Source organism: Neophocaena asiaeorientalis, unplaced genomic scaffold, assembly GCF_003031525.2.
Source record: "Neophocaena asiaeorientalis asiaeorientalis breed wild unplaced genomic scaffold, Neophocaena_asiaeorientalis_V1.1 scaffold771, whole genome shotgun sequence".
NCBI lineage: Eukaryota > Metazoa > Chordata > Mammalia > Artiodactyla > Phocoenidae > Neophocaena > Neophocaena asiaeorientalis.
In genome coordinates, this window is record NW_020171822.1 from 26,748 (window position 1) to 53,270 (window position 26,523).

General features: G+C 37.0%; 1 protein-coding gene across 1 annotated transcript in view; it reads right to left on the reverse strand.

The window, feature by feature from the left end:
* Nucleotides 1-2,569: 2,569 nt before the first annotated feature.
* Nucleotides 2,570-26,523, reverse strand: part of SCML2 (Scm polycomb group protein like 2) — a 63,347-nt gene continuing 39,393 nt past the window's right edge. Inside the window, exons 6-13 of the mRNA XM_024739311.1 lie at nucleotides 21,619-21,836; nucleotides 17,786-17,912; nucleotides 15,078-15,281; nucleotides 14,177-14,359; nucleotides 9,196-9,309; nucleotides 8,240-8,494; nucleotides 5,387-5,538; nucleotides 2,570-4,291 (exon numbers count right to left, since the gene is read on the reverse strand). Coding sequence (XP_024595079.1) covers nucleotides 4,163-4,291; nucleotides 5,387-5,538; nucleotides 8,240-8,494; nucleotides 9,196-9,309; nucleotides 14,177-14,359; nucleotides 15,078-15,281; nucleotides 17,786-17,912; nucleotides 21,619-21,836 — 1,382 coding nt within the window. The 3' untranslated portion in view covers nucleotides 2,570-4,162. The remainder of the gene's footprint in view (nucleotides 4,292-5,386; nucleotides 5,539-8,239; nucleotides 8,495-9,195; nucleotides 9,310-14,176; nucleotides 14,360-15,077; nucleotides 15,282-17,785; nucleotides 17,913-21,618; nucleotides 21,837-26,523) is intronic.

Consider the following 26,523-nt stretch of genomic DNA (forward strand, 5'->3'; position numbering starts at 1 on the left):
AGAGAAAAATATTAGCCTGGCTCAATCAAAATGGAACCACCCAGCAACTGGTTTGCAGACATAAGATATAAATTGTCAGTAGGACGTGGGACAGCTTTGTTAAACTTAAGGGTTTACAGCTCACAGTTACATCTTCAAATCCTAGCTAAACACACACATGCGCGCGCATGCAAAACACCAACAGATTTATTGAAAGCACTTCGTTTGTGTCTCTGACAAATCTTTCAGTATATTCATAAAGATGAGGGATTTTTTCAGTTCTCCTACAACAAGCCCCAAATCTCTGGGCCTAACTGCCTTTGCCCTGAGAGTCCTCTGGATCGGCCATCTCCCATGACCGTTCAGACACATCTGAGCTGCTCCATGGTGGTGGCGGGGAGCCACACTGCATTAATGAAGTACAAGCATCAATAAAAATGATTTTCTTGTAAACTGGGAGAGGTACTGGAAACGGCCGTGTTTTTAAGAAGAAAATTTGCTTTTGTGTTTTTTTCCGTCAACCAACATCTAAGTATCTATTATGTAGGAGGTAGTATGCTAAATCCTGGGAATACAATAATAAATAAAAGTATCAGCCCTGGAAGTGCTCATAGGAAAGAAACTTAGCATTTCTGAAGTGGCATCTGGCAGCAAACTCGGGAAACAACAGACTGGGGGGCCCAGACGAGAGAGAGCTGTGAGAGGTAGGATGCCTAGGACCAGGTGACGTCAGGGCTGCGGTGGGCTGTGGACGATGAGTTGAGGCCAACACTGGCAGGCACTCTGTCAGGTGCCCGGATGCATCAGTGGGTGAGGCGCTGTTAAGGCAGGGACTGGAGAGGGGCACATCAGCAAAGGAAGGTGGGGAAAGATTCAGGTGTGATGAGGAGGAGATGCTGTGGGCTTGCAGGTGGAGACATCAGTAGACAGTGACATACCCAGGCCTAGAACTCAAGGAGAAAGTTCAGGAAAGAAGCTGTGGCTTCTTACAAAGGTAGGGGTGCTTATTGTTTTTCTTGTTAGCATTTCAGAGTATCTCATTAACTTCTGAATTTTATGTCCCAGACTGTAGCCTGTACTAACTTTGTTTCCTGTGATTCAGAGTGTTCTATGTAGCTTAGTATGTACTCAATTTTGTGAAAGCTCCATGGATTCTTAACAGTGAATTTTCTCTTTGAATCTAATGTCTATCAATAATGCCTTTTTAATTATACCAGTATCTGCCCTTTAATTTTGCTTCCTTATGTCAAAGACTGAATGATACAATAAAGTCTTTTTGCTGTTGCCTCTTGTACAGCAGGGAGAGTGGGCAAGCTTGGTCTTAGTATGCGATCATTGTGGAGAGCTGCTTTCAAGGTTCAATTTCATCAAAATGCTGGACAAAACAGAGGAAACGTCAGGAGGGATCAGACACAAACTGTCCACCATGCGTTCTGAAGGTGGGCCCTGGCTTACATGTCCTCCCTAAGAGCTCTCTCCATTTCCTGGATCAACGTCAGAGCACTTAAAAATATAAGCAAGTCCTCGCATCACACTGTAGAAACAGCCCCAGAAATTTAAACATACTTCATTCACTCAACCAACTGTGAGTACAGTCCCTTATGTAGCTTGAAAAAGCAGCACTTTTCCTCCCAGAATCACTGTTGCTAGTCATGATGTTTAATTTTTAATTTCTAATATTACAGAAAGGCATGGTTTTTTCATGTTTACAGAGGGAGTACCAATTTAAAAGTCTGGGAAATTCTATTCTGAACCATGTACCATAAGACTCTCCAACAATTAGAAATCACGTAGACAGAAGACAGAAAAGCACATGCTCAATGTACCCAGAGGGCTTTAGAGCTCAAGTTGCAGAATCCTGCTGCCTACAGAAAGTTGAAGAATGGACTGAGGGGGGAAAACTAGAGCAAAGATAATTAAGTTCACAGGTAACCCGCGCTAACACGGCATGACAGTCTCTGGACAAAAATTTACAAACCAGATAGTGAAAATCGACACCTCCATTCCAGTTACTTGAGATCATCATCCCTGGAGCCTCAGTCAGGGCCCGGTTGTCTCCAATTAACAGCAGTAACAGTTTCTGGGTTCCAAGGCAGCAGCTCCTGGTGCAGGTGGGCTGAGGGGTCGGATCTTGAAGGTGATTCAACCACAACCCTGAGCCTCTAGGGCTTTTCCACCAGGTAAGCTGGGAGAGCTGACGGCTGAGTAGCAGTATGGCTTCTGGCCCCCAGTGGTAAAAGAGCAGCCAGAATTGCCAGCCAGATACATGAACTCAGGTGGGATGAGATATATGGGGGCACTGGCATTTTCTAGCACACTTGCATCACTGCCAACTAACTTGAGTACAGATAAAACTCATTGATTTAACTTCTTACTGCTTCCCTGGGGTCTCATTTAAGGCCCCTGCAAAAGATCAGCCCTTTGCTCCTAGGAATGGCAAGTGTTAAAACCAAGTATTTGGACATATAAAGCCACAAACTTACTAGAGTGCTGCTTTTTCAACTATAGCTGATTCATACATTAATATAATGTGGTGAAAGCAAGTAAAATCAAATCTGAGGCTTTGACATTAATGGCTGTGGTTATTAAACTTTATTATATTTTAAAATCTGAAAACTGTAAAACAGTATATTTATACAAACACCTGAGGACTGTTTAACTGGGCACAGCATCTTCACACAAACAATTTGAGAGAAGACCAAGTTTAAATTAGAATTTTGTCTTATAACACAAAATGAATAACATAGATGAAACCACCCTTTAAATAGAAGCATTCTCATATAAAGTACATTTGGTTTTCTAAAAAAGAAAATGTACATTCTTGCCCCTGGTGTACATTTTATTGGCATTTATAACAAATGGCTAATACTTTTAGCACAGATTCTCATAGCTTATTAACATTACACCAAACTTATACAAAGTAATTAACAATAAACATATAGCACCATTTCCCCTTGAAAGTTCTAACTTTAAAAATAAAGCCCAAAATGATAAGGCTGAATTAATGCATCTTCCAAAATTTAGCAGAATAAATGGCTCAGAACTAAGCAAATTAACTAGCAACATTGCATAGGACAGAGAACTTCCCTGTATGGAAACCAATCTATGGATTGTTTCTTATCCCCTGAAGACTAAGCTGAGAGGTACTAGTGATAGCAAATGATGCACATATTTTTTTCAGAATAAAAACATCCAACTATATAAACAGTTCACCATTACCTCTGTGGCAGTGCAAAGTGCCATATTAAATTCAAAAACAACAGATTTATTTGTCTGAATACCTACAGGTATAGAATAATATATAAATATGGTATAGTATCTGTATGAAGAATAAACAGACAATAAAATATATATATTTTAAAAATTTGGGCACAGGTGTCTTCATATAGAGATATGAGAAATGAATGCCTAGTTAAATGTCTAAGCTTAGAGAAAATATGTAAAGTTTTGAAAAAATGGGTATTTCACTGAAAAATTTTAATCAGACTCCATCCAAACCACCCTTGTAGTATAATATCTCCTGCATAAAACAACCATTCTATCTTACAATTGTTTGAAATTTATCAAAAACTGATAAGAACACTTTATGAAAGTTTATAAGCTTGTTTTTTTCTTTAAATATGAACAAACACAACATACAGAGAAATAATAACGAAAGGAAAATAATTTATATGGCTGTTCCCTTTCCGGAAATTGGTAGAACACAAACAGAACATTGCAGTAACAGACATAAAATATTTGAAAAAGAGATGATATCTACAGTTGCATCTTTAAATTCTTTTCTAAGGAAAATTTCTCATGGATTTCACTAGAGAGCCTGTCAGTCCCTGATACTTTCCCCCCTTTGGGATGTAGCTGTTTTGGTTTTATATATAAACATTAATCAAAATCAATGGTGTTTCTCTGTTTCCTGCATTAAGTATATTTGTAAACTGTACAATTAAATAATAAACTGTAAAGTGTAAAATAATAAAGGACTGCCAAGTTGAATATGCTAAGACTAACATGTTAATGTGTTTTAAAGAAGTAGACTGGACTTGTAATGTAGTTCTGCAATTCTGGATATAACGTAGTTTTAGAGGAACTGTCTATAGAACAAAAACTGCTACGAGAATAAAAATACTTTTAAATTAAAAAGTTATCAAGACAACTGAAAATTATGTCTAAACTTACACATTTTTTTTCAATTATATTTTCCTTCTTTAAGTTTTTCAATATAATAACATAACTTTAAGGCTGGCCCCAACTTCAGCCCCAAATACTTCATCATCACATCACTTTTGAGTAGTAGCAGAGCCTTCCCATCAATCTCCTACAGAGAGAAAGAAATTATAATTACTAATACTGATTTCATGTTTTGTCACGTTACGTACACATAAGAACATGTAAAACAGGGAGCAGCTGTACATTCTCAACATATATTCTCTGAATATGCATTTATTTCCTGAAAACTATTAAAAATATAACTTATATGTGAAAGCATCATTTGAAAATGTCTAAATTCACTTCAAATTTTAAGAAAAAGGAAATTTAACCCAGTATCTTTGAAAAATGGCCTTAGCATCAAACTCTGATTTTAAATACTATATGTTGAATCAAGTACCATGTATTTATGACAAAGGGTAGAAACCTGTGAACTGTAGAAATGAATTTCAGACAGTCATTAACTTTCTTAGAAAGGCTGGGAATATGAGTATATCAGTATTAACGCAAACTGTAAATGTGCTATACAGTGTTGTCATTATGTTGAAAGCTATTCAGTTAGTTGTGTGAAGCTAATTAGATACGAAAACTTATTACTGATTTTCTTACAACGTCAAAAAGGATACATAGATATTTGGTCATGAAATTGTTAGAAAAGACTATAAACATTATTTAACAGACACAAGGCATCCTCCTAAAATTCTTTATTTCCTTAATTAAGCAATTTATGTCGTGGAAGCATATTATTTGGTTTTCATGAGTTCCTATTTAAAATAAAGCTGCACTTAATCTTCTACAGTTACTGGATTCATCAGGCGTCATAAAAAGGAGGACACCCTGTCACAGCTGTGGTCACCCCTCCTACTCACGGTCCTCGGGCCGAGCAGGGAGCAGGTGGGGAGGAGGATCCTTGTAGCTGTTGTTAGAAAGGAGAAGAAACCTGAGGGTGGCCATGCTGAATCATCTTCTCTTGAGAACTTGAAGACTTGTAGTATTTTAGGTACCCGGGTACCCATTTAAAGCACAGATCCAGCCTCCACCCTTTAAGGCTCTAACTTTGGGCAAAGTAAACTTTCTCGCATATGGAATAATCAGTTGATAGGGTTCCCCCACCATCCACACTAATCAGTATCCAACTGAAGGGCCTGCACAGAGGTCATTCAAAGTCATTACGGCAGGAAAACCGGATCAAAAGATACATTACATGTTGCATGAAGAGGTCGACGAGGGGGCCTGATATCTGAGGATCTTTATGTTTCATAAACTGTATCACTTCATCCACAGACCAGGTTGAAGGGTCCTTAGAGAAGCCTTGTTTCAGGACACTGGGGTCAGGTACAGCTATATAACTTGGAGCTTCAATGGGGGGAAAAAAGACAAATCATACTTGACCTGATCATTATCCTGAAAGAAGAGATGTTAGGTAGGGAGTAATTGTCTCATTCCTGGAACCTTGTGTGAAGTACCCCGGCATGGACCCAGGACTCCAAGGTAAAATCCAGGGAAAGCCTAGACAAAGATGACCTGAGGATGGCTACTCAAGAATGTCCCACCTGACCTCCCCCAAACAACAAAAGCAGCTTCGGAAGACACCTTACAGTTCCAAAGATCATAAAAGAGACTGAGCAATCCGAGGCCACTTTGGCCACAGGAAAATACAGCAAAAGATCTGTTACTTGGGTTAAATTAGGCTAATCTAAGCTAACTTATTGCTTTCTTACTTTAAATATTTCCAAGAATTTCTCTCAATCTTTCTCCTCTTGATATCTCCAGATTAGGTTTATTTTACTAGCTAATTGCAGTGGAAATCCCCAGAATTTACAGTTTGATAATTGCTTAAATTTATTCACTTTAATGTATTCAATATGGATGGTTTTTAGCATCACTTTATTCTTTAAATTCCTGTTTCTCAAGCCTTACATGCTTATCTGAATTTTGAAGAAAACAAGATTATTTTGTGCTTAGCTAGGTCAGAAGTAACTTTAACATTATACTGAATGCCTCTTTCAAGTTTCACTGCATAGTAATAGATATTTTGGTTGAAGGTTTATATGTTTAAAAAAGAAGTAACTAAGACATGAAACAATTTAAGTGCTCATACCTCAAAAAGTTATATCTGTGCCGTTCACTACACTGTATTGAAATTTCTTTGTGTCCAGACACGCATTCATTTACTCAACCAGAGTGCTTGACTCTCTAAAGTTAGTGTATGATAAGAGAAGTGGGTTTTGTAATTTGCTAGGAGGATTTGTTTCTCTAAACAAGGACCGTCAATACAAATTTAGTATTTTTGTATGTGTGAATTAGCCAAAAGTGCACCTTTTCTTTCCTATCCTCTGAGCTCCGGCCATTTTATGAGTATTTTGAGTACTCACCCAGGGAAAGGGCAAAGAAAAACAGAAGATAAAAGAACTCACAATGGTAAATCTTATTTATTTTCTTTTTAAATAGCGTAACTTTGATATGAAATAAAAACTCTTTAGTAAAATCTATCCTACTTTCTACTTGTCAGAGATAAAAATGTTGGTCTACCAAGAAATGCTGCTGGGCTGTATCAACCCAAGTAAAAACGATGATGGTATAGACCATGGAGGCATTGCCTAAGGCATTCTAACAATCCAGACAGAAAAGTCTTCTCCTTTAACTCAAAACAGACTATTGGTTTCTGTCATCAGAATCTGGTATAGTTATGTTTTGAATAACATATAACTACTTTTACGGATTACTACAAATAAACTATATGTAAAGATATGACTTCTGGTATAAAACTATAATTTTATATTAAAAATAAAACAGGGGCTTCCCTGGTGGCGCAGTGGTTAAGAATCCGTCTGTCAATGCAGGGGACATGGGTTCAAGCCCTGGTCCGGGAAGATCCCACATGCCGAAAAATAAATTTATTTAAAAATTTTAAAAAATAAAAAATTTAAAAAATAAAACTGTGAGCTCATCTATTTCTAATCTATCATGGAAAATAATTTAACTGGGCCCACATCTTCAAAATAATCAGAAAAAGTTATGAACATTAGTGTTATTCAAATAATTACATGAAATAAATAATTATGTGAAAAATAATCAAAGTCCAGTCATGCTCTTCTCCTTAATGGCTCTGTCTTATATACACTAGGAGATCAGAAGGCCTGTCTTCATGAACTCATATATTGTGAAAGTATCTAAAAATTCAGGGTACGTTACCCCTTTATAAAATGAACATCTATCTTCAGTCTCTCTACAAAAATCACTCCAAAACCAGAGACAATCTACACAGAGTAGGAGATGGGGGTGACGATATTAAATGTATCACAGCATGTGTACAGTGCAGTTGCCCATAGATAATATCCATTATGAAAGGCAGGGGAGTTAGTTGATTCCTACTTCCTTTACTCCTCAACCTTGCCTAGATGCCTATCTGGTGACAAAAGACAAAACACTTATTCCTCTCACCACAGCACCCTTAACCCTTAAAAGGGTACAGGATAGTAGCTATCTTTGCACATGGAAGGCTGCTCTGGCTCTTTCCAAATGAAGAGTAGGATGCTGTCCTGTTTATACATATCATGTTCTCCTGCGGGGTCTGAGGGAATGACTGGGAGTGTGGAAAATGGGGAAACGCCTGCAGCAACAGAATGCCAGAGCCTAGATCTGGGAACCACACACAGGCTGGGGCCAGGAAAGGTCTCAATAGGGACAAGGAAGAGGGTACGTCAGAAAGAAGAGGGAGTGCATCCTTCCAGGCCTCAGAGTCATGTGAGGGTTTTGAGTCCAGGCAGTACCCAAGGAAATGATAAATTACAATGGATAGAAAAGCACTAAACTGAGAAGTCTCCATCAGAAACATGGTTGGTGATCCAGATTCCCAGAAATAGTTCTGTAATGCCATGAGGATTAGAGCATGTGTAGCAGCTTGGCCCTGAAAATGATGTGAAGGGGAGGACTCGACCTCCTCACTTTTGGCACTTTCTCCAATGCGATAAACTCTCAGGGGATGTTGTGGGGCATGGAAACCTTAAGGGGAAAGACAAACACACTGGCTGAGAATCACTGTTTTTGAATATACCTTCACTTTTCCTCTGCATCTGGAATGTAACTTCATGGTGACTGCTCTTGGGAGGTGATTCGGTCCCTACCAGTGTTGAACTCGAGGTGCATGGCACACTTTGAGAAACACTACTGGAGACCGGAGTATGAGTGCTTATAGGACTTGTGCTGGCAGGATTCAAAGAACTTGCTGGATTTAGTGGTGAGTTTTTGGACTCTTCAGAAAGCATTTCCCCTTTGGGCATGCCATTTCCCTCAGAAGATAATACTTCTTCTACAAGAAAAAAAAGACAAAGGCAATAAGAAAAAAGACAAAGGCAATTATCTTCAACAGACTTACAGCTCGAATACTATTAAAAGGTCAAAAATCCCTTAACTGCCAACAACAGTTCACTTAAGCCATACTCTACTGAACCACTAACCTCTAACACAAAGCACATGGCCATCCCCTTCTTGGTGTTTATAGTAATGGACACTGTCCTGAAATTCAAATTGATTCTAATGATATCATCTATTTTTCTCACGGCAACTAACCCTTGCCAGTCTTGCCACCAAGACTATGAACACCTCACTAAAGCATTTATTTTTAGGAATGCAGTTCTTCACAACTCTTTGTTACAATATGATCACAGAGTTGGTTTCTAACATTTGCTTACTCCTTGGGCACTTAAAACTTGCACTGGAGAAATGTACTAGGTTTTTCTATTCCTCTTTCTATCAGCTTTTAGCAATACAAAGCTGAATGGAAAATATGGCTATAACTGTTTTTCTTTAATCTGAGGAGAAATGACAACTGTGCACTTCTGAAGGGAATGAAGCGCTCAACAAAGCTGCCAAAGTAGTAGCCTAACTGCCACTACTTTGGGGGATTTGGGGGAATATAATCCCCTACTTCCAGCATCAACACTCAAGAGCATATAAGTGATAGAAGAGTGACTTTTCTCCCCAGTCTTGCAACATGTAAATACTATTTACCTTCAGAGGCATGCACTTCTGTTTTGGGGAGCTTAGGAGAGAGAGGAGCAACATAAGGCAGAGGTTCCTGAGAAGGTCGTTTGGTGCTTTTCTTTTCTGTTGTATCTTCTTTTACTGTTTTCAAAAAAAGAAATATCTGTTATAACTAATTAATATACTCAAGCGTTTTCATATCATCAGCATAAAACACTTTTGTTTCTAAATCATTTGCCTACTATAACTTCATCAATAATTTATCAATTATTTATGAACAAGATGTGTTCATTTCATCCTGTTAAATATTTCAGTGATATTATATTCAAGGGTTAAAGGCACTGTGTCTAGGCTTCATTTATTCTAGGGTCATCACATCTTTCTAACTCTCTCAGGCCAACAGTTAGGCAACCAACTGTAATGTGTCTAAAAAGACCTGGGAAAATTGCTCCCATGAGCAAGAAAAGTTAAGAATTCAGAGAAGTTAAAGATAAGATAGGGTACAATGAACACTCCATTTTATAGGCAACAATCCTGGCCTAGGGGTACACTTACAACAATCCTACTGGTTACTTATCATTCAACCAAATGCATTTCTTCCTAAAGGACCACACTTTAAGGCATAATCCTGAAAATAAAGACATTTCAATTTATTAATTACACTATTACACTACATTAGACTACGTTACACTACATTATCGATCAATATTTTGATTTAATCTCCAACTAAAAGGAAAAACAAAGTGCAATAGAAATCTATAAAGTAGGATAACAGACCTCCAGAGAGAAGAAAGACTGCAATGAGAAAGTACCAAAGTCAAACTTCATCTAGTTCAAAATGGCTGGGGGCCAGGCATGCCTCTCAAAATCGTCTGATGAGCAATCTTTAGCCATCCATTTACTGACTGATTACTAATGAGTCTAAGAGAGCTCTCACCATTTGATTTTATTTTTAATCATCAACTATAAAACTAACAGGCAAAACATACTTCAGTGAATGAGAGATATTTCTACAATTAGGACAGTTAAATTCTATGAAGAGAAATAATTGACTTTTTTCATACCCATTTAATGATACAGAAAATTGGAGTACTAAAATATACAGTTTCTATAGTTTTCTATAGATATTTACCTCAGAATCACAGGAAGATCAGAAAAAGTCTTTACTTATCTTTTACTTGTAATATTATAATACATTCTTTATGAAAAGTTTATGAAGCTGGTATATGGTCTACTATCTGAGGTTGATACAAACATAAAACTGATTCTTGACTTCTGCTTCTGGGTATCGTAGTGAGCTCAGGCATGAAACTGTTCCTGCAGAGATAACTAGAAAAGGCCAGATAATTTACAAAGTACTTCAGAAGTCATCACAGAGAAGCACTTCCAGGATGACTGATTAAGGACTTCAGAAAATCCACTCCTTCATAAAAATAGTGACAGCGCTGGCAAAATTAACTTTTTCAAAATTGTGGATGTTAACTAAAGGATTACAACAACCCAAAAAGCATTTTATTCAAGAAAAATGGCTGAATCTCAGAAAGAACAACAAATTCTGTGGCATTTACCTTCCCTAATATAATCCCATTCACCCCAGTTTTGCAGCAGCCTTGCAAACCAACAGCTTTGCAACTACAGTAGCTGTGAAAGCCAGCAGCCAGCCTAGCACTGAAGGGGGCACAAAGGATTTGGAACTCTCCAAAAGCTCCACCCACAGAGAAGTGTCACTATTTGATCAATCTTGCAGCTCACTGAACACCTCTGATCTCTGGGCTTGTTTTATTTGACCTAAATCAGAGCCTGCTCTGTGTGAACAGCCCTATCCAAAGCACTGGTCAAAAACCAAACCAAAAAACCCACAACAATGGCAATTGTTTAACATTGCAGCTTCCAGAGGTAGTATTACCAGTTGGGGCTGACAAGACGCTGACCAAGAAGCTTAAAAGGAAAAACTGGAGAATGAGATGTCCATTAGGGGACTCTGAAAAGCACTGAGATATTCCTGGGAATCTAGAAGGCCATATGTATGTACATGGTTGTATGAATGCTCAGGAAGACTTTAGAAGGCCCTAATCTTTCATTTTTTGCTGACCTTGAAGCTCTGCACAAAGCAGATTTGTAAACTGCCTCCTGGAATGTTCAAGGTAAGTCCCAACACACACTAAGAACCCCTTGGCAAAGGCTGGGAGACATACTGGTTCCAGGCACTTAAGAAAATCCCTGTCCAATCATTAGCTGACCACTAACCTAAGTGAACAGACTTCAGTAGCCACATATAACAAAATTAGACCTGGAAAAGTCATTAAATTAGTCCAGGAGAGTCACTAAAAATCCAAACAGCACCAACAACAACAACAGAGCCTAGGAAGGGGGAAGGAACCTAATTTTCAGAGTTGCTGCATTATATTACTTTTAAATTTCAATTAAAAAATTAGGAGACATGCAAGGAAGAGGAAAGTATGACCCATACACAGGGGGAAAAAAAGTCAACAGAAACTGCCTCTGAGGAAGCCCAGACACTGGACTTACTAAGCAAAGATATCAAGTCAATTATTTTATATATGTTTAAAGAACTTAAAAAAAAATCATGTCTAAAGAACTAAAGGAAAGTATAAGAACAATGTCTCACGCTATCGATAAAGTGATAAAAATTATAAAAAGAACCAAATAGAAATTCACGACTTGAAAAGTATAATAAATGAAATTTAAAAAACAAAACAAAACCCTAGAGGGGCTCAACAGCAGATGTGAATTAGCAGAAGAAAGAATCACCAAATTTTGTTAGAGGTCAATTGAGATTATATAGTCTGAGGAACAGAAAAAAAAAAAAAGAGAGAGAGAGAGAAAAAATGAACAGACTTCAGAGACCTGTGGGACACCATCAAGCATGCCACAATAAACATAATGGGAGAGTCCTGGAAGGAGAGGACAGAGAGAGTAAGGAGCAAAAAGACTATTTGAAGAAATAATGTCTAAAAGCTTCCCAACTTTAATGCAAAACATTAATCTGCATAATCCAAAAAGCACAAGGATCTCCAATTATGATAAATGCAAAGATATCCACACCTAGAAAAAACAGTCAAACCACCAAAAGCAAAAGACAAAGAGAATCTTGAAATCAGCAAGAGAAAAGCAAATCATCACATACAAAGGATCCTCAATAAGATTAGCAACTGACTTCTCATCAGAAACTACAGAGGCTAGAAGGAAGTGGGATGACATTCAAAGCACTGAAACAAAAAGACGGTCAACCAAGAATTCTATATCTAGCAAAACTAAACTTTAAAAACTGAAGGAGAAAATAGGAAATTCTCCATAAAGAAAAACTGAGAGAATTCCTCACTTGTAGAGAGCTACCCTATAAGAGATACTAGAGAGACTCCTTCAAGTTGAAATGAAAATAGAGAATAACTTAAATCCACATTAAAAAAAAACAGTACCAGTAAATATATTTGTGTTTATAACTCTTTTCTTCTCCTTTCTCATTTAAAAGACAACTACATAAAGCAATAATTATAGGACTTCCCTGGTGGCGCAGTGGTTAAGAATCCCCCTGCCAATGCAGGGGACACAGGTTCAAGCCCTGGTTCAGGAAGATCCCACATGCCACGGAGCAGCTAAGCCTGTGTGCCACAACTACTGAGCCTGTGCTCCAGAGCCCGCAAGGCACAACTACTGAACCTGTGCTCTAGAGCCCGCAAGCCACAACTACTGAAGCCCACGCGCCTAGAGCCCGTGCTCCGCAACAAGAGAAGACACTGCAATGAGAAGTCCGTGCACCACAACTAAGAATAGCCCCCGCTCGCCACAACTAGAGAAAGCCCACATGCAGCAACAAAGACCTGACACAGCCAAAAATAATAAATAAAATAAATAAATTTTTTAAAAAAAGCAATAATTATAAAACTGTATTTGGGAGCTTATAATGTATAAAATATAATTTGTATGACAATAATAGCACAAAGAAGTGGGCAGAAAATAAAGCTATGCTGGAGCAAAGTTTTGGCATAATATTAAAATTAAGTTGGTATTAATCCAAACTAGACTGTTTTAAACTAAGATGTTAATTGTAATCCCCAAGGCAACTAAGAAAATAACTCAAAAAAATAGTAAAAAGAACAAGGAAAATAAAATGGTACACAAGAATACATCTACTTAAAACAAAAGAAGGCAGTAATGGAGGAAAAGACTACCCCACCCCCGAAAAAAAGAGAGACATACAGAATGGTAGATGTAAATCCTACCTTATCAGTAATTAAATTAAATGTACATGAAATAAACACTCCAGTAAAAAATCAGATTGGCAGAATGGATTTTTTTTTAAAGTTGTATTACAAACTTACTACACTTTAAATTCAAACACACAAATAGATTGAAAGTACAAGGATGGGAAAAAATATACCATACAGACAGTACTTAAAAGAGGACTGGGGGGGCTCCCCTGGTGGTGCAGTGGTTAAGAATCCGCCTGCCAACGCACGGGACACGGGCTCGAGTCCTGGTCCAGGAAGATCCCACATGCCACAGAGAAACTAAGCCCATGCACCACAACTACTGAGCCTGCGCTCTGGAGCCCGCAAGCCACAACTACTGAAGCCTGCATGTCTAGAGCCCGTGCTCCGCAACAAGAGAAGCCACCACAGTGAGAAGCCCACGCACCACAACGAAGAGTAGCCCCCGCTCCCCACAACTAGAGAAAGCCCATGCGTAGCAACGGAGATCCAACACCGCCAAAAATAAATAAATAAATTTTAAAAAACAAAAAGACCCCACAATGATACACCTTTCAGGTTTTGATTCTCAAGTTAATTATGAGTACAATAAGAAATTACTTTTCCACTTCGAATGAACAAAAACTATATATTATACATGTCTAATTAGTTCACTGTGGCTAAAAGGTTTACTTTGAGGAAGACACAGGAAAAACTGAATTATGTAAGATTCTCAAGTTAATGTAGAATCTAATATAAAATAGAAGCACAGTATAAAATTTTACATTTTCTCTTACCTGAATTATTTTGATCATGCTCTGCAGGACTATGACCATTACCTCTATAAGAGCTAAAAGGCTGGCTACTCAAAAGGTTATCACACTGCAGGCTGTGGCACAATTTCTCAAGAAAGCGAAGAGCAAATGATGCACTGTTCACTGGAGGGAGCTGGATGGAATGAGTTTCCCCATCAAAGGAGGCTATTATAGGGAAGAAAAGATGTCAGTTACATTACAGAAAGATGAGAACCACACCAACAAAAATGAAAGTCATCAATTTAGGAAATGTATTATAAATCTAACGTGTGGTTTTTGTAATTTATAAAGGAATAATCTTAAATTATAAAAGTTCCTCTCATTCAAACACAATAGTCTGAACTAATAAAAGCATTCTCATTTAAAAATATTCATAAAGTAAACAACAACAACAGAAACCTACTGATGTACAATAGTTTCTGCTCTTCCAAACATTCCATGGGTACAAATACAGTATCTGATCATACAATCATGAAAGCCATGTGTATCTTACCTCTTACTCACTTCTTGAATCACATTTTTTACTTAGAGATTCTTACAGATTAGTCTGTTTTCTAAAAAAATTAAAATATATTAAGCTCACTTTATCTATAGTGAGCTTAATACAGCAGGTAAAAAGAAAAATCTGTACCTCTTACCTCAATATACAGTATTACTCTGACATTATTTGTCTATTTTGAAAGTTAAATTTTCCAAACCAGGGTTAAAAGTCTATAAACATATAATTATTATACATATTCTATTACATTAATATAGTATTCAAATATTATAGTTAACAGAATATAAATTTATAAAATAATCTATGTATTATAAAATCCTTGCCTTCTTGAAACCTAAAAACAAATTAGGGAATAAAAGTTCATAAAGGATTAGATGAGCATACCGGTTATCACTTCTCCTCCACGATCATCTGGCTTAAGGAATCCAAAAACAGTCTTACTTTGAATGGCACAATCCACACAGGCCTGCACCGTCCGCCGGAGCACCACATTGACAGGGCCTGGGCCAAAGTGATCGGGCAGCTGCTGGATTTTCTTCTGATCCAGGTAAGGGCCAGAGCTTCCATATTTGTTTACATAGACACAGACTTGATTAAAAATGTGTATATAGATATAACAAACAATGAGATTGGTTAGAAGGAACATAAACACTACATAATCAATCACCATATATCCCATTAGCCATGCTTCACTTAAAGATAACCTAAACATAGTTACTATCGGTGATCATTTCTGCTACCTAAAAATATGTATGTAAATATATTTTCACATTTTGTAAATATATGAAATCTAGAAATAAATAATCCAAATGCTTATTCAATTTTCTAGAATTCTGCCCAAACTGATCATAATAAAAACAATACAAGTTTTAGTAACATCATAAAACAATTCTTCACACATTCTCAGATTATATAAAATGGCTTAAAGTCAAGAATATTTTCACTTTTTAACAGTAATCACAGTATAAGAATTTTCTTTCAAAACTGGTCATATCAGCACACTCCTTTTGGACTGAATTTATTTTAAATCAACAATATTGCACTCTCATTATATAGTATTTTCTAAAGTAACCAAATCATTTCAGATATGTGTCACAGTAAGTTCTAATGACCTAGAGAAATTTTTTTCATTAATTTTTTTTTTTTGCGGTACACACGCCTCTCACTGTTGTGGCCTCTCCCGTTGCAGAGCACAGGCTCCAGACGCACAGGCTCGGCGGCCATGGCCCATGGGCCTAGCTGCTCCACGGCATGTGGAATCTTCCTGGACTGGGGCACGAACCCGTGTCCGCCTGCATCGGCAGGCGGACTCTCAACCACTGCGCCACCAGGGAAGCCCTTTTCATTAATTTTTAAGAAAATAAAAATGTTCTTTATATACATGCCGAGGTTCATGGAAGAAAATTTTAAAATTAAATGCTTTCCTTCGTATAATAAAAGCATTTAGAATTTAGAAACAAATAATCTATAATCACAATCAGTCACGTTTCTATAATTTTTCTTCACTGAGAATCAACAAATACAAATTAACACACAACACAATATGATCATTAACAAACAGAAAATATATTGTCCCCCTAAATCAAGAGGCACATTATTTTTATCCACTACTCAATTTATTGCAAAATTTTCATGTATACAGTCTATATTTAGTACAATAAAAACCCATTAAGGGCTTCCCTGGTGGCGCAGTGGTTGAGAGTCCGCCTGCTAATGCAAGGGACACGGGTTCGTGCCCCGGTCCGGGAAGATCCCACATGCCGCGGAGCAGCTACGCCCATGAGTCATGGCCGCTCAGCCTGTGCGTCCGGAGCCTGTGCTCCGCAACGGGAGAGACCACAACAGTGAGAGGCCCGCGTACCGCAAAAAAAACACAAAAAAACATTAATCTCACTTTCACTATGTTGAAATATATGATACTTAAGCTTTGTGGCAATAGCCAGAGGAAGGATGGACTCTGTCACAGAAATGAAACACCTATTAAAAACTTAACCTAAGATGCTGATGGCATGGACAAAGTTCTACTGAGCATAAGTGAGCTAAACAAGGATTTCAATGTTTATACTCATTTAGCTAGGCTCCCCTCCTAATGGACTAAAAATCAGAAATAATAAAGAGACAAAATGAGGTATGTAACGGGGTTCCCTGGTGGCGCAGTGGTTAAGAATCCACCTGCCAATGCAGGGGACACGGGTTCGAGCCCTGGTCTGGGAAGATCCCACATGCCACGAAGCAACTAAGCCCGTGCACCACAACTACTGAGCCTCCACTCTAGAGCCCATGCTCCACAACAAGAGAAGAAACCACTGCAACGAGAAGTCTGTGCACCACAACAAAGAGTAGCCCCCGCTCACCAAAACTAGAGAAAACCCATGCGCAACAACAAAGACCCAACACAGCCAAAAAAAAAGGGGAGGGTATGTTACAATAATCATTTTTAAAGTGATTTCTATTTCAAAAAATTAAATTATAATTTCTTTTTAATAAGAAAAGAAAAATTGAGGGGAAAAGTCCAAGGAACAGAAGAATGTAAGAGAGATAATTAAGGATCTAGGAGAGGGAGCAAAAAAACTTGCTTTAAGAAGCAGGAAAGGAATAAGGAAATTTGCAGGAAATGACAAATAAAAGGGACTGATTAGTTTGGGTGTCTGTCATTTCACACTCTTCACATAGCAAAAAACAATTTAAAGTCATCATGCCCCCTGACAGGCAAGGATCTTTGAAAATTTTATAAGGCATTAAAATAAGGTTTGAGGTACCTTAAAAATACACACAAGACAAAAAAGACAAATTGTGAAATGAGATAATGGGAAAACAAGAATAGATTTGACAATAATGTAAATTTTATAAATCTTACCAAGAGGGATATCTTAAGGGTGTTGAATTTTCAAGTGACTTATGTATTTAAACAGACTGTTTTTCCTTGACATCAAAATGAACAATCAGAATTTCAAAATATTTTAATATGAAAAATGCTAAAAGAAATGTTTACTATCATCTTTTTTCCCTCTTATTTCCAGGACTTCAAAGACACTGAAAATAATACAACAAAAGATAACTAATTTTACACTCTTTTAAAAATATTAATTTACCTGTAGACATCACTATTTTAGATGACCCAGGAACAGCATCCTTATCATATAAAACACCACCACGTCCTCTGGCCAGCATACTGACAGAAGCTGAAGATGTGGAACATACAACAGGAATACGTTTTTCCTATTAAAAAAAAATATTCCTAGATAAGGAGGTCATAAAATTATTGGCATCACTGGTTCACAAATGATCAGTTGTCTGAAGTCCTCTGGGTTGGAAATCCCTGTGTCACAAACTGCAGTACTTTTCAAACTGTGCTCCTAAGAGGGGCCCATAAGCTGGTCAGGTAGGAGAGGAAGAGACCAAGAGGCTGGGATTCCCAATGCTATCCCCTGTTCCAACTAGTCACACTTCAGCCAAAATAATTCACTCTGTAAAACTTGTTTTATTTTTGAGGTTCCCAGTAAGTTTTTTACACTGCTGAAGTAGTTTGGAAATCTAATCCAGCAATTCATCAGATGAGGGTGGAGGACCTCAACAAGGCAGAGGACAAAGTTTGTCTTCAGAAAGCAGTCACTCATCTAGGTTTTTACCATATCTAGCCTGCAATTCTCCATATTACATACGATAATTATGACAAAATTGTCAGTGGCTTGCTAAAGTCCATACAAAATTATGCCTATTGTATGTAAGAACCAAATGTCTCATGGGTATTATTAACATCACTAGTGTTTTGTTTATTTTATATCAACTCTTGGGGTTTTCTAGGAGCTATCTTCTAACACAACTCTTCAGTATCAGAGAAGGGGATCTTGTGCCTAGAAAAGGTAATAATAGAAGATATTTAAAAGGCAGGGAAAAAGGAGAAAAACACAAACAGTGTTGTTGGATTTTTCTTTATTTGTTTAAATTAGTGACTGTCATTTGGGTTCACAGTATCTTAGTATATTATTTTGAAAATACTAAATTACAATTATTGTGTCAATATATTCTCGTTCTTTCAGTATTTTAAAAATCTAAAATCTAAATCCTTTGACTTAAGACATACCAAAATAGTGTGTTTGCACTAACAATGTAAATTGAATACATTTATTTGGAAAATGTGCTTCCACACTTCCATACTTCTAGAATGCTTAAGGAAGGGAAGAAAATAATTGACAAAGGAGAGTACAGCAAGAACAATTCTTACTCTAGCTCAAAGAGTTGAATCTTCATCTTTTTATGATGAAATAATGAAGCTAAAAAAGATGAAGGTGGATTGAAATGCTTCCTTTGCAACAAAAAAGTTTATTATCAAAAAAATTACATTATCTTTCCCTTGCCCCTCCTCACCGCCATACAACAGTATTTTCAAAAAGATCTCTTCAAAATTGTCAAACCAGCACTGGAATTATTTGAAAGTAAAAGAATGAAGAGAAATTTTTGGGAGTTATCATATCTTGACCATATACCAGCTAATCACAAAGACTTTTTTCAGCAACTGGAAAATATGTACTAAATATATGCATCAATGACACCCTTGATACATTTTAATTTTTAAAATGCATTTAAAATAAATGATTTGCCTTTAAATTTCATTAACTTTCCTTAAGTTTATACAATTTATTTTTTTTTAATGTTTATTTATTTATTTGGTTGCACTGGGTCTTAGTTGTGGCAGGAAGGCTCCTTAGTTGTGGCTTTCCAGCTCCTTAGTTGCAGCAGGTGGACTCCTTTAGTTGCGGCTCGAGGGCTCCTTAGTTGTGGCATGCGAACTCTTAGTTGCGGCATGCGTGTGGGATCTAGTTCCCTGACCAGGGATTGAACCCAGGCCCCCTGCACTGGGAGTGTGGAGACTTAACCACTGTGCCACCAGGGAAGTCCCCTTATAATTTATTTTTAATTTAAAAAATTTCATCTGCTAAGAATTTACATTAGAATAATCTGCTTATTTGATTTTTTCAATATTTATGATTTTATATTTGAAAAATATTCCGTTTTATTGACTTTTGATTTCTTTTTTTTCTTTTCTGCGGTACGTGGGCCTCTCACTGTTGTGGCCTCTCCCGTTGCGGAGCACAGGCTCCAGACGCACAGGCTCAGCGGCCATGGCTCACGGGCCCAGCCGCTCCGCAGCATGTGGGATCTTCCCGGACCGGGGCACGAACCCATGTCCCCTGCATCGGCAGGCCACCACTGCGCCAGCAAGGAAGCCCTGACTTTTGGTTTTTATTTTATAAATTTTGAATGCCTTTTAAAATAAAATACCAATGTAAGTTTTTAAAATCAAAATGGTACTGTCATTTTGCTCCATACTGCAAACATTAGTTGTAACAAAATAGAAACGTTATATATATTGATATCAGGTGGCTGAACTCAGAAATGTTTAAGGTAATACTGCTGAAATTTAACTCAGTTCTAACAGATCTAGAGAGATTCTATGTCTTTATATTTAGAGTGTATTTCTTGTAGACAGGATGTATTTGGATCTTTTAAAAAATCCATTTTGATAATCTCTGTCTTCTAATTGAAAAGTTTAGTTTACTAATTTTTAAAGTAATTATTAATAAGTTTGGGTCTGGGTCTACCATTTATTATTTGTTTTCTGCTTGTTTCCTCTGTGTTTTGTTCCTCTGTCTTACTTTCCTCTTTTTTGTTGTTGTTGATTACCTGAATAGTCCTTAGAATTCTATTTTAATTTTCCTATTGGCTTTTTAGCTATATTTCTTTGCATTTGTATTTTTACAATATGCTCTGGGAGTTTCAATGTACAATCCACACAAAGTTAATATTGTACTACTTAACAGAAAATGTTGAAACCTTGCAATGCTACAAATCCATATCCCCAACCCCTAAGCCTTTATACTATAATTTTTTATGTATTATATCTATGTATGTTATAAATCCCACAAGACTGTATAATAATTATTGCTTTAAATAGTCCTATTTTTATAAGGAAATTAAGAGGAAAAAAGAAAGTCATTAGTATTTTTACCTAGAGATAACTTCCTTCAGCATTTCTTATAGTGTTTGTCTGCCAGTGATGAATTTTTTGTATGCTTTTACCTGAAAATGTCCTTAGTTCTTCATTCTTGAAGAGTATGTTTGCTGAATATAGCATTTCGTATAACACCCCTCCTCCTATGTGTATTTCCCCCAACCACAGTCTGTCTGCTTCCATTCATTCTCCAGTGTCTTCGGGTAGCTGCTTTTTCTATTACTTCCAGGTTTTAGAGTTGTTTTCTTTGGGGGAGAGTCAGTTAGGTAGGATGTGACTTTAGCATCACTGAATTTATCACACTGATTTCTCCCTCACCCCCATTTTACTGAGGTATAATCTATGTACAGTAAAATTCACTTCACATTGATTTTTAAAGTATACTGAGTTTTAAATAAACTGGCTCGAACATAAATACACCCATGCAGTATTTTCAATGTGGTTTTGAAGAGGTCGAACACTATTCAGTTTTAAATTTATCCAAGAAAAGAAGTAACAATCTTGATTGTTACACAGGCCTTAAAAAGCCTTATATACTTATTTTTTAATTTTAATTAGGTATAGTTGATTGACAATGTTGTGTTTAATTTCTGCTGTATAGCAAAGTGACTCAGCTATATATCCTTTTTCATATTTCTTTCCATTATGGTTTATCACAGGATATTAAATATAGCTCCCTGTGCTATATAGTAGGTCCTTGTTGTTTATCCATCCTATATATAGTTTACATCTGCTAGTCCCAAACTCCCAATCCTTCCGTTCCCCTCCCCGCTCCACCTTGTAAAAAGCCTTATATACTCTTGGTACATTCCTAAAAGGCATCATAACACTCTTAGTAAGTCCTAAACTGTGTGTTTAATAATAAGGCACTACAGAGACCTGTAATGCAAATTAGTAGGAGATACAACTAACCTTTCTTCCTGAGTTTGGGCCTTTTTTCCTTGGTGTGATATTTTTAACAGAACTCCCCTTCTTGGGGACTGAAGTATGTGCTGGTGGTTTAGTCCGACCTGATTTCCTGATCTGCTGTGTTGGTAATATTACAGCAGTTTTCTGTAGAGACTGCATTGAACGCTGGGTTGCTTTGGAAGGAGAAGGCTGTGTTTTTGCTATATTCTTTGTAACAGGAACTGAGGGAAAAAACACAACACAAAAATACAATTAAAATAAATGACATAATTAAGGTATTTTCTTCTTATGATTCAAAAGAAATTTAACTCAATCTTTAAAAATATTCCAAAGGTCATTCATTGAAAACCACTTAAAATAAAGGTACCATTTAAAATGACGTTTTCAGTATTTAAGAGTTCAGATTATCAGGAAATAGTCTGATTCTCCAGAAAAAATGAAGAGGCTTTTATAATAAGAACCAGTAACTTCCCACTTAATTAGCACAGTGAAAATTTCTGTCAATTTACCTTTTGTCTGCTTCTCATATTTTTAGTCCTTGGCACAGAAGAGTTTTTCCTTCAGAAAATTATGCCATAAATACAGGAATCATTTTGCCCACCAATATAGAAAAACATAACAAAGCAACTACCAACGGCTCCTGCTTCATCATTTAAACGCCAGGGGAATCCCCCTAACTAGATTTTTAGTGGCTAAAATACATTATGTTCCTATATGTATGTTTAATAGTAAAGCTTCATAAGCTATAATATAGACTCTACATTAACATTGTCATGGAAGGACCACTATCATGCCCAAGTGATTTGTATTTATTAGTTATTTGTAGCCCAATCAAGACAGTTTTAATATTCCAAATGAAGATTACCTGCCAGGTTACTCTTGTATATATTCATAGTTAAGTAAAGAGAGATATTTTTAGTATTAATCCCTTAATAATTTCATTAGTACAAAAAAATGAACTTTACATAGTAAATAGTACTAACGTCAAAAAGTCTTTACAGGAAGAGCTGTGTAAGTAACACATTTATACATCTGTGCAAAAAAAAAAATCAACTACTTTTATTTTGAGGGCTTCATTTTACAACTTGAAATGAATCTACCACCTTGCTTCTCCCATCCTCAAAGACTATGTGTAAATGTGACCTCCTATGACCTCCCACATCTTCCCTGCAGCCTTTTTATCTACCTCTATCAATTACCTAGTCAAGAGAATGGAACAGCTGCCAGGGCAAATGGAAGACCACTTAACTGCCACCATCACTTTCCCCCTCCCCTTATTTATAGTAATTTACCTACTTACACCAGCCTTTGTTTAACTCTTTACCATCATCTACCTCATACTCGATACCCACTTCCACTTTCTTCAAATAACTCTAGTAACCTAATTCACATTATTTCTTCTTACAGAGTCTCCCTGTTATCATCTTCAGGAATTTAAATATCATACTTCTGATGCTCCATCATCCCGATCTCATCAATAGACAATTTGTGAAGCTCTTCTACCTCCAAGATAACCAACTGTGCTTCCCTTCTCCATCTCCAACTTCCTTACCTGTCATCTTTGCTTTATACCAACTGATCATGCTTTTCATTCTCATTGTGAGATCTAGCCACAAGCCCTCTCCATTTTCATCCAATCTGTTAGCTTTCTTCTGGCTTTACTTTACCCCCTTATCAACCTGCACCCAACTGTCCACCTCCACCAAAACCCTCATAACTAGTATCCCTTACGTTATCACCCCCTGATCTTCGATCATGTCCAACATGTCAGCTCCAACCACTGAGTCACACTATCATTTGCTCTCTCTGGTCCTGAGCAAGGGTCAGTTCTCTCCTTAAGGGACCAGAGAGTAAATATTTTAGGCTTTGAAGGTCACATATGGTCTCTGTCATACAATCTTCTTTGTCTTTCTCTTTTTAAACCCTTTATGAATATAAAAACTATTCCTAGCTCACAGGCTACAAGGGCTAAATGTGGCCCTCAGGTTGTAGTTTGCCAACTCCTGCTACAGAACATTGGGATACTGTAGATCACTGTAACATCCATGCTAACCTCAACTGGGGTGTCACTGCTTCAACTCACTGATTTCCAAGTATGTTTCAATGGCAGAACATTTTCCCCTTTTTAAGCTCCCCTCTCCCTCTCACCCTATTCCATTCAGCAAATGACCCTACCGTACTTTATGAGAAGATTAAAGGCTATCTTTCAGGAGTGATCATAACCATCCCATTCCTCCATCTTAAAATACTTTTATTTTCATTCATTCTCATCTCTTCCTGTTATATCAAATGAAGTTTTCTCCCTACTCTTCTAAGCCAAATCCCCTTTCACTTTTGTCCTAATAACTATCTTCTCTGGTTCCTCTGGAACATTACAGTTTCAATTATCTCCTCGCTTCATGGTATTTAATCACTTGATCCCCAACTCCTTGCTCTCTCTTACAACCCTCATATATCCCTTATTTTGAAGTCACCTTCCCCAGTTTTTGGTACTTTCAAGCCCTTGCATGAATCTTCCTTCTATTCACTACCAAGATACAAAGAAGAATCGCCTATACTTCATAATTCAGTTTCCTTATTATTCTGGGCTTCCTTAGTCTCCTATAATAAGCTTTTCTTCCCCCAACCATTTAAAAAGAATTCTTTCCAAGGTAATGACCCCTTCCCAGTAACTAAATCCAAATAAATCCTCATTCTCTTGTCCCCACCTTTTAATATATGGCATGAAGAAAAGGAAATAGATTGCGCTCTGGACCTGAGTTTAAATTCCTGTACTAGGTTAGTTTAAGACAGAACCTAGGGCTTCCCTGGTGGCGCAGTGGTTGAGAGTCCGCCTGCCAATGCAGGGGACACGGGTTCGTGCCCCGGTCCGGGAAGATCCCACATGCCGCGGAGCGGCTGGGCCTGTGAGCCGTGGCCGCTGAGCCTGCGCGTCCGGAGCCTGTGCTCCGCAATGGGAGAGGCCACAACAGTGAGAGGCCCGCGTACCGCAAAAAAAAAAAAAAAAAAAAAAAAAAAAGACAGAACCTAGGCGTATAGGAGGTCCTCAAAAAATATTTACTAAATGAATGAAAAATATTTTCAACCTGCAAGCCAATGTTAGACCTCCAAAACAAGTATATTTTATATAAAGAATTGTAATAAAATATTACTTTGTGGAACATGGCAAATGTAATGAAATCACTATTTGATCTAAAAAATTTGACATTTGATATTAATAAATCTTGGGACACAAAATATTTGAGCCATAGCTTCAAATATTCCCCCCAAATATAATATTCTATTACAATAAAACTCCTTGATGCATGGTATATATATATGTATGACCAAAGTAAGAAAAATGTATTATAAAAAATTAAAAATTTTTCACTTTAGAAAGCAAGCTTTTCAATGGCAAAGACTCAATTTGATCCACTGCCATATCCCCAGCACCTAGAACAAAATACTTTTTAAACTACTTTAAAGAGAAATGAGTAAACATTCAATACACTGAACAGCAAAATTAAACTATATACATTATACATGTATTTTTATCTCTCCTCCAAAGAGCAATCATATAACATATACACACCATGCTAAAACTCTATTCAGTATTAAACTATTGAAAAAGAAAATAGATTTGTTTAAAAGATAAGGTAAAAATTATATATAGCACTACAACCATGTGTTCATAGTGGTAACAAAGTGAGTAAAAACCTCTTTGAAAAAAGTATGTTAAATATACAGAAGGATGTGCTAATCATCTTTAATAAAAGTTTTATGTGAATACCTAACACAAAAGATACCTGGTTCCTCAGTTTATCTTCAGGTAGAACAGACAATGTTTGGGTAAGAAAAATGTCCAGGAGATATGAAGTTACTCAATTATGAAAATGCAAAAGAAATGAATAAATCTTGGGAAACAATCAGAAGGCAGGAAATAAAGTCAAGAGTAGGCCTAGAAGCCTGGAACAGGGGGAACTGAAGAAAGAAAGGAGGTAGACGCCAACATGTACTGGCTACTCGTTACATGCTAAGTGCTTCAATATCTGTTATTGCATGTAATCCTCCCAAATGTCCTATGAGGTAGGTATTATTCCCCACTTTATACCTGAGGAAACTTAGGCTCTGTGCAACTAGGTAACTGCCAAGATCACCCATTTGGCTAAGAGACTTTTATCTCCTAAGTGCATGCTTTTTCTAATATGCCACCTTGCTTTCTGTCCTCTAACAAAAAAGCCTATTAAATTCACTCCTCTGAGTCAAAGTGCATGTGTTTTAAAAAAAGAAGAAGAAGGCCCAAACGACAACCCTGTGAACTCCTATGATAATTCACTAGTTGCTAGGTGCTCTCTGACAGAGGAAGTCTTGAGTTTTTTTAAAATCAGATGTGGAGGCATACTTATAAGGAGAAAACATTAACAAGTACAGACAAAAACATGCTGGTAAAACTTTTCATGCCTGGAGATTTAACCTTATTTAATATTTATTGCCAGACAGTACTCATTAAATGTATGTTTCTGTTGACACATGAAGATGCTTTATTATTGAAAGATACTGCTTGCATTCTCCTGAGCTATGAAAAGAGAGTAGCACATACAATTACCATAGAAAAGGAAATACACTTAGAAATGAACAGCAACCCCTATTTCCAGTTACTGTTATACATGTGCTGGTTTGGCTTACACATGGCTGACTTGAAGAGGAACTAAAATGGATTAGAGATATAAATTAATATGTATCTTGCTTTTGATCTAAAAAGACATGATAGAGGTATGGCTACTTACTGTTCTCCAGATTTTTCCATCCACCATTACTTAATACCTAGTGTGTTCTTTTTACCAATCAAGGCAATTTAGGAAATCCAGAAGAAATAAATATGGTCCCAGTCATACAGTTCATATTTTATATGTATATTTGTGTGTGTGT